Raw genomic sequence first — 14,450 nt, forward strand, 5'->3', positions numbered from 1 at the left:
CACCACCTCCCCCCTTGTTCTGCTACAGCTTCCCCTTTCTCACAAACACACACACGCTGGCTCTAGCGGTTCCAGATGTGGATGGGGAATGATGTCATGGTAGACCAGAGGCACTGGACCCCAGTCTCAGTCTGTTTTGGTCCAGAAAACATTCCTCGCAGACGAGTGTGCACAAGGGGGAAGAACAACTCGTTGATAAGTTTCCAGACATCACTGAAGCTTTGCTTGAACCGCAGCTATCTCACGCTGATTAGGTCCTTCTGAGTCACAGGCGTTTTGTCTTTCAGCCCCCACCTCCATTGATCATTCTCTGAAAACGTGTGTTTGTGCACACGTCATCACGCCCCTGGATAATAAATGGTACCTGGACTTCCCGAGGTCTACATCAGGCCGGAGCAGATGTGGCTTTCCTGAATGCAGGGTTAGCAACCAATCGCAGAGAGAGGATAAAAGGAGGAAGGGCCAGGGAATGTTGTGGTGGTTTCCTGGGCGACTGCAGTGTAAATAAATTGCCAGCGAAGAAACAAGGGAGCATGTAAACTTAGTGTGAGGCCTGTCTGTCTGACGTGACTCAGTTCATCAGGGAAGGACGATGACAGAGGAAAAAGAGTTGTCCCTGACCCTGAATATGGGCTGTAAAGGCATCATTCATGTTGGAAACATTCTCCCATCTGGTTTTTATGTCAGATTTTCCATTACAAAAAAAAAGCTAACCCAGTTTTTTTAATGCTTTAAAATAAACACACAAAGCCAAACATGTGCTAATGGTGACTTTATAAATGTTTAATTTGCTACATGACCTTCCAGTTTAAGTTGTATATATTAAACGTTTTAGTGGAATTTAGCTAGTTCTAAATGTTTGTTCTTATTTTCACCAGTTCTGACTGGCAAATTTCACTCTTCGAGCATGTTTTCTGAGCATGATAGGTAATGTCATCTTCAAGATAAAGATGAAATATCAACTTTATGGGGCCCAAAAAAGTAAAAGGACATTTGCAAAATGTATAAGGTGTCAGGTGTTGTGTTAGAAGAGAACAGCTCAGTTACTCTTAGCCAACAATGGTTGCTATACAGAGATGATGCAACCACTTCTCCCACAGGCTAAATATCTACAGCATGTGCTAGTTTGTGCTTTCTCAAATACGCGACCTTTGTCCCTTAAAAAGATGAGATTCTCTATCATTTTCAGAGGGCGCTGCATTGGCACATGACTCCTCACTGTATTAGGACAATGTGTCTAAAAGTGCTGAGAAGATTAAAAGCAGTGATTAACCGCAAGCTCAATCAGATTACTTCACTTTAGCCACCCTGGCCCACCCACGCGCACACAAACAGGTTGCCGTTTTCATCAGAAACGTGAATCACCAATTGTCTCAAGGACAATTGTTTTTGAGTCTCTGTTGTGTCTGAATTAAAGTAAATCTTGGCTTCTTTCCCTTCTTAAATCCAAATCCCCTCTTTGTTTTTCCTCCACTGAGCGGTTTTACTTAAGGTGGTGTGACGGATCCGCCAGCTGAAGCTAATCTGTCCTGATTTGTGTGGCACCTTTGGGCTGTTCTGTTATTCTGAAAATTAACTGATGCGATGGCATTTAATTCATTTAACATGTAATCTGCGAATCCCTCTGACATGATGGCCGGCTCGCCGTCCAAAAGCTTGGCAGATAAAAGGTGGGAGAGTGCGAAGGCTAGCGAGCGTGATTCCAGGTGCAAAAGAGGAAGTGAGGTGGAAGAACTTTAATCCAAAATGAAGCGGGTGTTCGTAAAAATAGCTAGCAAATCGAGACCCCCACACAGGCAAAAATCCCAAAACACAGAACAAACCAGTCACATTAAAAAGGCAAAGAAAAAGTAACATGAGAAGCTTTTGATAGGGGGATACACAGAACACAGTGGGGCAGGTTTAATTACACAGGGAAACAAGGTACAGGTGGAACACATCAGCAATCAACCTGGGGGGACGAGGGGAAGGAAAACTGGCTACACATTGGAGGACGACGAGCCTTTCAACATAAAACATAAACGTCCAAGAAACATCCAGTCCAGATTCTGAGAGAGTGCCACGCAGGCAGAGTTCAGAGGGAAGAAAAGTCTATAAGTAAAAGAAAACGCTGACATTTAACTGGTGCCAATATTATCACTGAACTTGTTCTAACAGGCTAAAGTGCTGTGTTTGATGTCCTCAACGCCTCTCTTTCTCGCTCTTTCTCCCCCTCTGTGAATCTATCTTCAGGTATTGACTCCATAGTTGTGCACTGACCTCTGACCCCGCTGAGCCCCCCAGTTTTAAATCTATATCTGTAAGGTAACAAACCAGTAATCTAGTTTCTGTTTTGTTTTTTTCTGCCTCCTCTCTTCTTCTCCTCCTCCTTTACCCAACAGCAGGAGCTCCACATCTAACAGAAGGCAGCAGTAAAACATGTGATATTCTATGGTTGATGGTGTTCTGCTGGTGGAGACTAACAGGTATTTGCATGGGCGCTAAAGGTAGAAACAGGAGAGGGACAGCATTCCTGCTCTAGTCTCTCCATGTCCATAAATGTTGACAAGTTCTGACATTTCTGACACAAACGAATACTCAGAGAGCGTTACCGCACGTCAGGCAGATCTATAGAAGAGGACTGTGTGAGCTGACACATCGCTAATTCTGCTGGATTCTAGCTTCATGTGAAGCGTCATAGAAGAATCCAGAGCTATGAAATCCAGCAGCAGGAGCCAGGAAACGTTAATACCAGATGCTGTGAATCATCTACAGAGGGATTAAAGAAAGCAGCACTTCATTTTGTGTTTATATACGAGGAAAATGTAGAAAGTGAAACAATTTAAATAAAAAGAAATGAATGTGAAAGGCACGATTAATGAAGCCCGGCGAGTTTAATTTCAAGGTGTGCATTCCATTGTGTAATCTGACTCTCAAAGGATAGAAAGTAATAAAAAAAGAAGAAATCCCTCATTTCAATGTGTGCGCTGATGTGCTTTCTGATGGACTCCCATTACTGGAGCCTACAGGGAACAATTTGTGATTGGTCATCAGTTCCTAAAACAAGTCGAATCCCATAGGAATGAATTAAATGGAACAGGAATTAGATCTACGGACCCGGGGGCATCTTGGGATTTCAGCGGTGACAGGGCCTCTTAATTAAATCCTGTTTTTGGGTCATCCAGGGTGGAGGCCACCACTCAGAGAGACAGAGAGTCCCTGGAGTAGATGGCCTGGCATCCAGTTTTACTGCCCATATGATTCACAACAGCACCTTCTCACTCCGTCACTGAAATGTCTGCAGCATTTCCTGTAATTCCTGAATATAAAGCATGAATTAGCCATGTCTGTGACTTTCTGTCTCTATCTACAGTTATTTGAACATTGGCTTTTATCCTTCATTTAATGACTCCTTTTCTCATGCTGGAAACAGCCCGTATGTCTCTGGGATGCACCAGATTACTTTTGGCTGCCTGTGCATGCAGGGTGTGATCACATGTCCAATTGTCTCCAGAAGGATTCCCAGGCCTGTGGATACCTCGCATTTATCCCAACGTCAGTTTCCATTTCCAAAAGCAGGATTGGTGCGCTGCAGAGGACTGGGGTCGATTCTACGAGCCACTCAGGTTGAGTCTGGTAAACCCACGTTTGTTGCGACCCACTGTCATCATCAAAAGTCCGCTGCCATGAGTGAGAGGGAGGTTTAGGACCTTTTATATGTTAGGGTTTTCCTCTATATCTCTGCCATCGTATGTGGGATTTGAGACTTGATTACATGGTCATGGTTCAAGAAGAATACAGGTCTCCTTACTTAGGGTACAAGGGTATCCTGCTCTAACCTTCCGAGCTCTACCAGGACCTGGTTGGGGGGGAGGTGGTCTTTATGTATCCATGTTGGTTTTGGAAGGGCAGCGTGAAACGTATTCTTTTAAATGCGCAGGGTTCCTTGAAGGCTAGCCACTGTCGCGGTTAGGCCGCCCTCGGTGGTGAGATGATGGCTCTATGGTACAGCTGCTGTAAGTCAGAGGCGGTCAGATGGTCTGGAGGTCTGCCACGGCAGCAGCCGCGCTGAGGGGAAAAAGACCTGATGAAATCGGCCAAAGATTACAAAGACTCGCCAGTGCAACAAACGCGTCTTTGTTCCACGGTAAAGGCATTCTTGACTCTCATGCTGTGGTATTTACTGCCAACACGCTTTGCTTTTTACTTTCCACCGCGCTGTCTGCGACCAGGTCTGTGTGTCTTGAGGTTGGACCTGAGGGGACGGTGACACCCAACGAACATATGATCTCTGACTCAAACCAAATTACCACTCCAAGACGGGAGGTTAGCCACGGAATGTCAATGGCGGTTAGCCTTACGTTGGGCTCGGTGGTAAGCCTGAGAACACGGGGCTTCTTTAAAAATGATGACTACGTTATTGCCACCTTTGCTCCCACAGGAGCACTCGAGCGATCCTTCCCAAAAGAACACAAAGAACTCGTGTGAGTTACAGCTGGAAAGATGAAGCTCAATAGCATCGCAGGCCCATGAACAGAAGAGTTCCATCAAAAACAGAAAGATTTTAAAGTGTGATACTTTGTCCGAAATAAGTCAAAGGCTTAGTCTGTAAGACACAAAGTATGGTATCCAGACGAGCTCTGATCAGAGACCTACCCCATAATAAACCGGATGTGCTCCGAAGGGACTTGTGGAGCCGGTACATTTCCATTGAAATCAATGCGTAGACTGCAGCACACACAGCCTGAGCCCTCCCAGAGAATACGTACAACTTCTGTTTAATAAAATAACTAGGAATCTAACTTGAATGAACATGAGCAATCGCCCGCTAGCATCAAAGCTAACTGTTGCTTGTCAAATATTCACAAATCTGTGGTGATTTGCCTTCGAAAGAATCGAATCAAGTGAGGCAGATGAAAGCATATTTATGGATGAGGCTGTGGAATGTTTCATGGTCACTGACCTACAGTTGAACACCCATGTGTCTAATTAGCAGCTAATTAAAGAGCAGAGCCGAGCCGAGCGGCTAACAGCAGACAGGCTTGCTGCAGGGAAAGTGAGAAGTATGTGTTGCTGCTCCCCCTGTCCCAGGGTAAACATATACTGCCGCGCACACGTTTGCAGGGCCTTGACCCCCCGCTGTCACAGCTCTGAGTTACGGCTGCTGAAACAGATACGTGCTGTGAATCAACTCCTGAAACCCCACCTAAAATATATTATCCTGCTTCTATTTTAATGGTACTAATGACATATTAATGCCGGACAGAAGCCTGAACGGGCCGCCGTTAGATTTGCTGGGTCGTCAGGTCGGATCTTATTGTGACAAAATCTTCGCCAAGAAAAAGATGCTTTAGCACAAGTATGAGCCCAAACTCAGCCTGCAGACAGCATATCTGTTCCAGATGGAGGAACCAGCTTCTCTTTGACCTCCTTTTTCTTTTTTTTTAACAGTCTTTGAGGCTTTTTAAAGTCCTTATATGATATACCGGCGCAAATGTGTTTTCAGTTTAACAAATTATTGATGCTATGATTGCTGTGATTCTCTCGCGGTGTATTTATTGTCGGCATCACAGTGATGTGGAACTTATTCGTCCAAGCTGTTTGTGGTCGCCGAATGAGCGGTTAGCTTCATTTGCCGTGGTTCTCACACTAGAGGGGCCGGAAGGCTTTTGACAGCGGGCTCTCACCAATGGGGGGAACCTTCCAGTGGCCAAGAGAGCTGCAACAGCCCAGCAGCTGAGTGCTTTTCACTGTTTGTTGTTGTTTACCAATTCCAGATTCAATGTCATGATTCCATTCCAAAGGCAGACTAAGGGCCGACCACCATGTGCCTATCTAGGCTGTAACAATGGAGGGACTTGAAAAGAGGTCCGCAAGGCCCTCAGGGTCTTCTGGCTAACCCGTCGTAAAGGACAAGAGAGGTTTCCTCGTGCAGCAGCTGCTGCAGTTGGAACTGAATCGGCGTGTACGTGCAGCTGGACTGCAAAAATTCAAGTTTTTAAAGCCCACAAACACCACCACGCAGAACACAGGCCATACGTCTGTTTGGCCTTTGCATAAACACACACACATAAACACATAGGAGGCGAGAAGTGAGGGCCTTGATGCGTTCCCCAGATGCCCCCGCTTCTACCTGCCCTAATGGTTGGGCAGACCTGGCCGATCCCCAGACGTGTGCTTTCTCCATCAGGCTGTCTGCTCCGAACACCAGACCAGACGCAGCGCCAGAAGGTAAAACACACCGCAGTGACCTGCCAAATGAAGAGATGCAGAGAATTTACGCCCTCTATTAAGTAAATAAGCATTTTTTAAAGTGTTTTGCCCCGCACCTGCAGCTGAACCTTACTTCCTGTGTTATTGGGTTCGCTCCGAAGTTGGTTTTGCTGGAACCAGATGCGGAATTCCCAAAAAAGAAGGGGAAGAGCTAATTGAATGAGCTCCAATCACACAGTGTCTTTCTATTTTTAGGAAGAAAGGCTCAGCAAGACATTCCCGGAGAGGGCCTGAGCGTTTCGCCGGTCCAGTCGAGCTCCTTGGGTCTTAAGGGACTCTAAATCTTTCGCGTCGTAGTCTCGTAGTCTCACAGTGAGACAAGTGTCAAAGCTCTTCTCCTCATCCCCTGCCAACGTTTGGATACAATCTGGCATCTGCTTTGGGAGTGGCCCAAATCTCTGGTTGGGATCCGGGTCTGGACCAGTTCTGCTTGTATTTCTAACAATGTAGCTGATAATCCTCTGTGGATGAGGTGCGAGAGAATCAAACAGTGGCTTGAAATGGGAAATCCTGCCATGTCAAAAGAGCAAATTAAAATCAAAGTTTGCTGCTGTTTGTTTCTCTTTCTTTTTTGGTGTATAATAAATTCTAAAGGGCACAAGAGCCTGTTCCAACGTTTGCTGAGGAGGAAGGAAGTATAAGTCGAATCCCCTCCTTAAGGACATAAGATGTCCTTTTTTGTTGCCTAAATCCTTCAGGACTCAGCTCAGCAGCAGGCCGAGGAGCTCCATCCAGCACAATACCTGCTCCTCCTTATGAGGAACTCTTTCCAGGCCCCTAAACCCATCATTAAGTCAGTGACATCACGAGATAATGACCTCTGGCTCGACAGCAGACCACTGCGAGTTCAAAGGGGAACATATGTGCTGATGTTCTGCAGCTGCAAGTGCAGCGAAGACAGAAAAGCATCAGTTTGGTTCACACCTTCCAAAGGTCATGGAGGATTTGAGTTTGATTTCCTCCCACCTTCCAGCTCCCTGCTCATCTTTTTTCATGTTTTGTTTCAAAACAAACTTCATATCAGCTATTTTTGAGAACGAGCTGGAGGAGAACATAAAACCTCCACTCACTCCTTCACATAACGTGGAGGAGGAGTCTGTTTTTGGCACATAAACCACTTCCAAGCTATGGAGTGAAATTATCTCTAAATCACTGCAGGAAAGGGAATCTCATGCGCCCCTTAGGATTCACTCAGGCTATTCATTTCCCCCCCCCCATTCCAAGGAGCAGCACATGCAGAGCAGCATGTTGAATCCAAGGGAGCAGGCATGAGCCAATTTGGCAGCTCGAAAGCATGTTGGCTGAGCTGAGCACTGCATCTGCTGCACAGCGTGCACACGAATATTCCTGTAGGGCAACTGGGTGTGATCACAGCTCATGGCGCTGCAAGGCTGATCTGGGTTGTGGGACAAATCTATACACGTGGAGTCAGTGGAGGATTACCGCATTGGATGAGAAGGAGATGGCAAAGGTAAGCAGGCCGTAGTGGGACTGTGAAAATCACCAAGACAGGGTGTGTGTATGTGTGTGTTGGGGGGAAGGGGGGGGGAGGGGGTGTTGCCTTTTCACATCACTCCTCTGAGCCTTGTCAATGAACAATGCAACGGGTGAAAAATGAATAGCTCCACATGTCTGGAAGTCAAACCTTTAGATGGATATTTACTGCCATCTAACGGAAACAGGGGGAACTGCATCCCAGTTTCCCACAGTTCGGTTTGTCCAGATGAACAATCCGTTGCTCCAACTGCTGCTCATTATTTATTACTTTCTGATCTATAAAAGCCAATATAACAGTTTTATCACTACGGAAAATGAATAACATACCAAGCAATTTAAAAAAAATATTTTTCTAGGGCATTTTTTTTTTTACAACTGCACATAAACTACAAGCACAAAAGCGGGAAAACACAGTACATTGTGTTCAACTGCATAAAAATAACTATGTTCTTATTTTTTATATATAGATGAATGTATTTTAAGTCCCAGAAGAAAAAAGTCAGCTGCAAACACAGGATGGACTGTCCAGGCATATTTAATTGGCACAGTAAACACAATACAAAGTATTCAGTGCTCTGAAAACACAAGCGTGGGCTACCAAATGGGACACAAATGAAAAAGTGCAAAAACACACCATTTGGTAGACCTTACAAAGGAAAGGAAGTCTTACTCTGAAAAGCAGGTAAAGTAATGGTAAGACTCTCAATAGTTAAAATAGAGGTTTGACCTTTTAAAACTTTATTCATATATTCATATACACTCTCTCTGATTCCATTGGGCCATTTTTTTTTTTACTGTACAGGCAGGTTAATGTGGGGCGCCGCTGACCCGGGAGGCCTGTGGAGGCGGCGAGCAGGAGGTGGCGGCGGCGGGGCTTCTGCCACCCTCAGAGATGAGGGTGTTGAGCTGTTACATGATTCAGAAGGTGCGTTTGATATTTTCAGATACTGAGTGACAGGCAGTGAAGAGCAAGAATGACACTTCCAAGCTGGGCTCAGCGGGGATTCCCATCAGAAGCCCAAACGGATCATCTTATTTACACAATTGGCCTCACGGAGGGGGGGGTCTGGTGGTCTGGCTGTACAGCGCTCGCACAGTTCATGAAAGGTGAGCATTTTGCAATGGCTTCATCCAAAGCAACCTGTTATTGATGTTTGTCCCATTCAAAAAAAGAAGAAATGCTACAACACAAATTTCCAGCTTTAAAAGAAGAGAAATTTTGAATCGAGTCAAATGTGAAACGACGTCCTGGGTAATTAGTGGACAGAGTCTCTGTCTGACTCTTTCGTGCATGGAGTAAAAAACAGAAGCTAAATTTCCTTCAGTCCTTATTTGACGTCCGCTCTGAAAAACCCAGTTAAGACCTCAGATCACATTTAAGTCCCAGACTCACAGGGAGGAGTGGATCACAGTATCTTTTATATGCAGTAGACGCTTACAGTGGTCCTTCCCTAAAACCGACTCAAATCTTTGTGGGTCTTAATCTGTCGGACAGCCAGAAGGGTGAAATGAGCCTTTCGACGACGGTGATTAGCTGTAAACTAATGACAAAACACAGAACACCATTTTTTTTAACAAACAAATACTGTAAAACAAACCCACGATACATCCATAAAGGTGGTTCTGGGGGGGTCCCTGTGATCTGTTCTGACACATGAGATTAACTTTAGAAGCTGTTGTTAAAAAATAAAAAATAAAAACAGGAAGTCATGCTTTCTGAATCAACAGAGTTAAAAATAATAATAAACATTTTTTTAAAAAAAGAACCACAGGCACTGAACTCAAACAGTAGCATTCTGGTTTAGTCAAACAGTACAAACAGACAATGAGGGTTAACTGAACAGAAAGACCAAAGGCAGGAGGGGTGGGTGAGCTGAACCCCCCCACACCGCCTCCTCTGGGCTGCCAGCAGAGGGGGCTATACGAGGAAGACAGGGCAAGCATGCAGCACACCACGCTGAGAGGAACACACCCCTCCCCTCTCCTCCCCTCCCGCCTGGCAATAAAATAGGGAGGGTGGATGAGCCACCTGGGGAGGGAGGGGCAAGGTTGTAGAAGGTGAGTAGGGTGAGTAGGGTGAGGAGGAGGAGGAGGAGGAGGAGGAGGTGGTGGTCAGAGTGAGGAGCAGACAGCAGTGACATGACAGGAATTTAGAGAATGTGCAATGGTGGACGGCACAGCATCACTCTTTTGCCCTCCGGGTGGTCTTCCAAAGACACACACACACACACACACACACACACACACAAACGCGCGATTGATGCAGCTGAGTTCATGACACACACACACACACACACACACGTACGCAAGAGAATAATTAGCACCGATTTCATCCTGGATGGACAACCTGAAAATGGTGGAGTTCAATGGGAGAGCTGGAGTTGTGGAGGTGGGTGGGGCTGTCATGTAAGACCACACCCACCACAATGTGTGTGCATGTGTGTGTGTGTGTGTGTGTGTGTGTGTGTGTGTGTGTATTGTGCATGTAATAGTGTTGTCACAATACTGGTCTAATGTTATGAGATTTAAATCCCAAATTGTCCCAGTTTGCTAAATTCCAAACACTACGACCGAGAGTTTTTCGTTGTTAATCAACAACATAATCTCACCACTAATATCAGTATTCCCGACAACACTAGTGCATGCTGGGAGTCGGGGGGGAAAGGGGGCGGGGCCATTCAGAGCAGCCACGTTAATGACTCAGAGCTCTGCAAGCGCAGTTAGTGGGATTAAGAAGCAAAACTGGAAGAAAATAAAAAGCCAAACTGTAATTTGTACTGTGACCATTTTAACTGTTTAGAAAACTAAAAGTTTTTTTTCTAATAGCCGTCTTGCTTTTTTTTTTTCTTTTTTCTCTGAATTTCTGAGCGTGTGAGGTGGCACGTGGTGGTTTTTTCTCCTGAGGCTTGCCCTGCCATTCCTCAGCCGGCCTCTCGCTTTTAGGAATCTGCAATTCAGACAGGAGATGAACAAACAACAGACACGAAAGGAAAGAAAAGTTAGACAGCTTCAAATGGAAAGATGCTGGGTTGTGGAGGAGGCATCCGTCTCAGAGTGACTTAAAATACTGAATAATGTCGAGAAAAGCACAACCAAACCCCCAGTCTTCCCTCCTCAGTGCATTCTAAGCTCTTTACAAGGCTGATACAAAACGGCATCCCGAGAGCTTCGTGCCGTGCACGCTGTGTTGCGAGACCATCAACTCAAAGGGAGTCAAACCAAGGTTTACGTAATGAGTTATGAAAGAGAGGGTTTAAGAGCAAACGCCGTTCCTGATTTACTGCAGCAGCGAAATCACGCAGATATCACGCCATGCCCACTCAAGCCCAGCTCCGATTATCCTTCTGCCTTCTTCTGTGGCATATTTCAATTTATGTAACCCCACTGGCGCCTCAATCAACAAAGACTTCATCGCCGAAACGATCAGACAGGTACTTATGGTGAACGTGATGAAGGAATTATAGTGTAACAGCTGTTTCTCTTGCTTTAGCTTCTGATTGCGAGCGACCAGACCACAAGTAAGGCGTTGACTTTTCCTTTGCATGATTGTTGTCAGTTCATATGGTGTTTACATTCACGTGGCTGGGAATATCAGACAGATAAATGCACAGCAAAACCTTGAACTTAAATAGTAAAAACAAATCAGCGCGTTTGGATTGCATTTTCTTTGATTGGCCACAAGGTGGCACTGCAGCGAATGGAAGTACAAGCTTTGCGACACAGACCTCTTGGCAACAATTTCAGGCTCCTTTGCAGCCTTTTGAATGTTTCTTAAGTCACAACTGCCACAGCTCGTGAGGCACAATGAGCAGATTGGTCCTTTCCTCTGAATCAGACAGGAAGTGTATGTGTGTTCTGGCTCTCTTATCTCAGCTAACGTGTCAATCGCTCACATCCAGATTTAGCCCAGACGACCTCGCTGAGTTAAATGTATGTCATAGCACCTTTGGCATTTGTTTCCAAGAAGACTTCGACATAGGAGGTGGGGACGTATCCCTCCTCGTCCTGGTTCCTGCGCACTCGCGTCCAGCCGTCTCCTTTGTCTTCTTCTATGACGTACAAGAGCTCGCCTTCTGCCATGGCGATGGTGCCTTCGTTGTGACCTTTGAGAGGAGGAGAAAAGGCATTTTTATACTGAGTGTTCTAAAGTAAAAGCGGTCCAAACCCGGCTGATGTGCGGAGGGGAAACATTCAAAACATTAAACCTTCAAATGGGTACAAGGCTTTGCAGGTTCCGATAGTGGGCAGGGAATCTTCGTCGTCAAACTCGTCATCGAAGTCCGGCGTGGTGGATGTGGGGTTGACGGTGGCTTTGACCTGAGTCTCTGAATTCTGCTCCTCCGTGTAGCTGCCGTCCGGGCTGCTCAAAGGCCAACACATACACACAGTGAATATGCTGTGAGCGCGTGTCGTGTCCTCCGCGCTCGCCGTTCGGGTGGTTGTTCAGAGCATACCATACCTCTCTCTGTCCTGGGCACAGTTGTTGCCCACCGTCGTGTTGTTCTGTGTCTCGTAGAGGACGCTCCGCCGTTGTGTGTCGCTCTTGGACGGCATCCGCTCCTCCACCTCCGCCAACCAGCCCTGCACCCACCCCAAAAAGAAAAACGCCAACAGCTGACAGCTGGACTATCAGGGGAAGAACCCGAGCGCTCGCCGCTGCTTTAAAAGGGTTTAAAGTCGGCCATGACTCTGAGCATGTAAACATGTGTCCAGCTGCAGCTCTTCTGATCCTAATATGGGCGGTTGGGTGGGGGACTCGACCTCCCCCCCCCCATCCAGCTGGAACATTTTCCCTCATTATTTCCTATCTCTGTGTCATAATGACACATAGCTCACCTCAAATTTCTGAGCTTCCAACTGGAGCTTCTCGATGTTCTGGCCTATTTCTGTTAGCCGGGGGTCCACGCTGGCGGGGTCGCCCATCTGAGGATTCTTTATGTACACGTCTTTCATCTTGGTGAGAGCGTCCCTGTGAGGACACGGTGCTTAAATCAGGACCATCCCCAGAGTCTGTGATCTGAGTGCATGCGTGCTCTAAAGTACCTCTGGTCCATCTCTTTCTGAATGTCCTTGTTCAGGTCGTCCAGTTTGCCTTGGAGCTTCTTCCTCCTCTGTTCTGGAGGCAGGTGGCTGAAGTCTTCTGGTCCAGAGCCCTGAAGGGACGAGCACGTGGACAGATGCAGAGGAAACAAATGAAAAAGGGCCGACAGGAAGACTTGAAAAAACCCATCTCCCTCTTGGTTGTTGTTGACTGAACAATACCAATGCAGGTGGAGCTGCTGTGGTGTTCTGACCACTGTCGACCTGAATAAGACGCTGCAGCTTCTCTCTAACAAACACTGAAGGTTTGCAGACTTGAGGCCCTTCACCCATTCAGTAACCTGTCAATCAAATGAGGATGTAGTGCAGCATTTGGCCACATCCTGTCATGTTTTCCGCTAATGTCGCACGGATTTCGTGCAAGTCTTCGAAAGCAGCTTGCTCTGATTAACACGTTTTCTTTACTACCAACAATCATTCGAGAAGGAATGCATAGACTCAGAAGCTGTGAAACACGGCAAACGCTCAGAAGTGTCGAACATTCCAACCGTAGGCCTCTCTGTTGCCTCACACGACCACATCGATCTGCGCTGATGAACTGAAACTTCTGCCGTTTCTTCGCTCTCTGCAGCAGCTAGCTCAGTCGTGTTTCATTTCAAATAGGACGAGCCGATAAACCTGGGTCATGTGACGGGCTGAAAGCGAAACAGGGGATTTTAACTCGACTTCACCATGAGCTACAGGTTCTGTCTGACAATGACTGTCTGAACTCTTTGTCTCTGCGTTCTCTGCTTTGCTTTACTGAATAGGTGAAGGCCTAAAGCGATCTGAGATGGGTCACAATGGCACCACAGGCTGGAGCTGCAGGATCTACAGGTGAGAGGTCAGGATCCACCACACAGGAGCACGGCGGCAAGGTCACCCTGGCAACCGTACCCATTCTCCCCGTGACGGCATGCAGCCCTCACTAGGCATGCAGACGAACAAAAGTGTGAATCTCATGCGGGATCATGCTCCATCACTATTAATGAGTCATGTTTTCATCTACATTCTCACCTGACTGTGGCCTGATACTGTAATAAATGTCTCCTAAATGAGGATGGATGAATGTGTTTAGAAGAAATAAAAGAAAGTAAAAAAGTCTGATGCTCTAAAAAGGCCTGTGTCTTAGAATTAGTTAATATCTGCACACTTTTTGATGAAGGATTTAGGTACATTTAATAAACGCCCACCATTTTACCAGCTAATCTTTCTACACCATCACTCAACTGGATTAAAGGATGTGGATTAGCTTCAGGAGCTTCTTGCTGAGTGCACAGATATTAAAGAGGTCTTTAAATGTGTGTTCATCTATGAAAATAGTTGAATGATCCCTTGGTGCTATTAAAAAGAAACATTAATGTGAATGTAATTGATATCCTGCATGTTAGTTTACTGTCAGGATCGAGTCAGCATGCAATGGAAGGACGGGATTGAGCCGATACTAAACTCAGATTAGTGTGTGTTACAAATACTGTACGACTGATCGAGACAGGAAGGACTACCGGACAGACTAACGGACGAGCTAGAGTTTGTATGATCACCTCAATGAGATTCCGGACGTGGGAATTGAGTGTGATCTGCACCACAGACAAGGTTTGGGAGAGACGTGACGGGGGACA

General features: G+C 46.2%; 1 protein-coding gene and 1 long non-coding RNA gene across 37 annotated transcripts in view; one reads left to right on the forward strand and one right to left on the reverse strand.

Moving 5' to 3' along the window:
• The first annotated feature begins 1,725 nt into the window (after window positions 1-1,725).
• Window positions 1,726-2,854, forward strand: LOC130517642 (uncharacterized). The gene is made up of 3 exons (XR_008947758.1): window positions 1,726-2,232; window positions 2,382-2,465; window positions 2,661-2,854. It is a non-coding gene; the product is annotated as an uncharacterized LOC130517642 (long non-coding RNA).
• Window positions 2,855-8,268: 5,414 nt separating this feature from the next.
• Window positions 8,269-14,450, reverse strand: part of LOC130516770 (formin-binding protein 1) — a 36,009-nt gene continuing 29,827 nt past the window's right edge. For 15 of the 36 annotated variants that reach the window (XM_057017982.1, XM_057017984.1, XM_057017980.1 and 12 more), the window contains 6 exons: window positions 14,373-14,408; window positions 12,793-12,902; window positions 12,586-12,718; window positions 12,209-12,330; window positions 11,955-12,112; window positions 8,269-11,852 (listed from right to left, as the gene is read on the reverse strand). In XM_057017982.1, coding sequence (XP_056873962.1) covers window positions 11,674-11,852; window positions 11,955-12,112; window positions 12,209-12,330; window positions 12,586-12,718; window positions 12,793-12,902; window positions 14,373-14,408 — 738 coding nt within the window. In that variant the 3' untranslated portion in view covers window positions 8,269-11,673. The remainder of the gene's footprint in view (window positions 11,853-11,954; window positions 12,113-12,208; window positions 12,331-12,585; window positions 12,719-12,792; window positions 12,903-14,372; window positions 14,409-14,450) is intronic. The other 21 variants (XM_057017992.1, XM_057018004.1, XM_057018000.1 and 18 more) reach the window with 4 other exon arrangements.

This window comes from Takifugu flavidus, chromosome 20, assembly GCF_003711565.1.
Source record: "Takifugu flavidus isolate HTHZ2018 chromosome 20, ASM371156v2, whole genome shotgun sequence".
In the NCBI taxonomy this organism is placed as follows: Eukaryota; Metazoa; Chordata; class Actinopteri; order Tetraodontiformes; family Tetraodontidae; genus Takifugu; species Takifugu flavidus.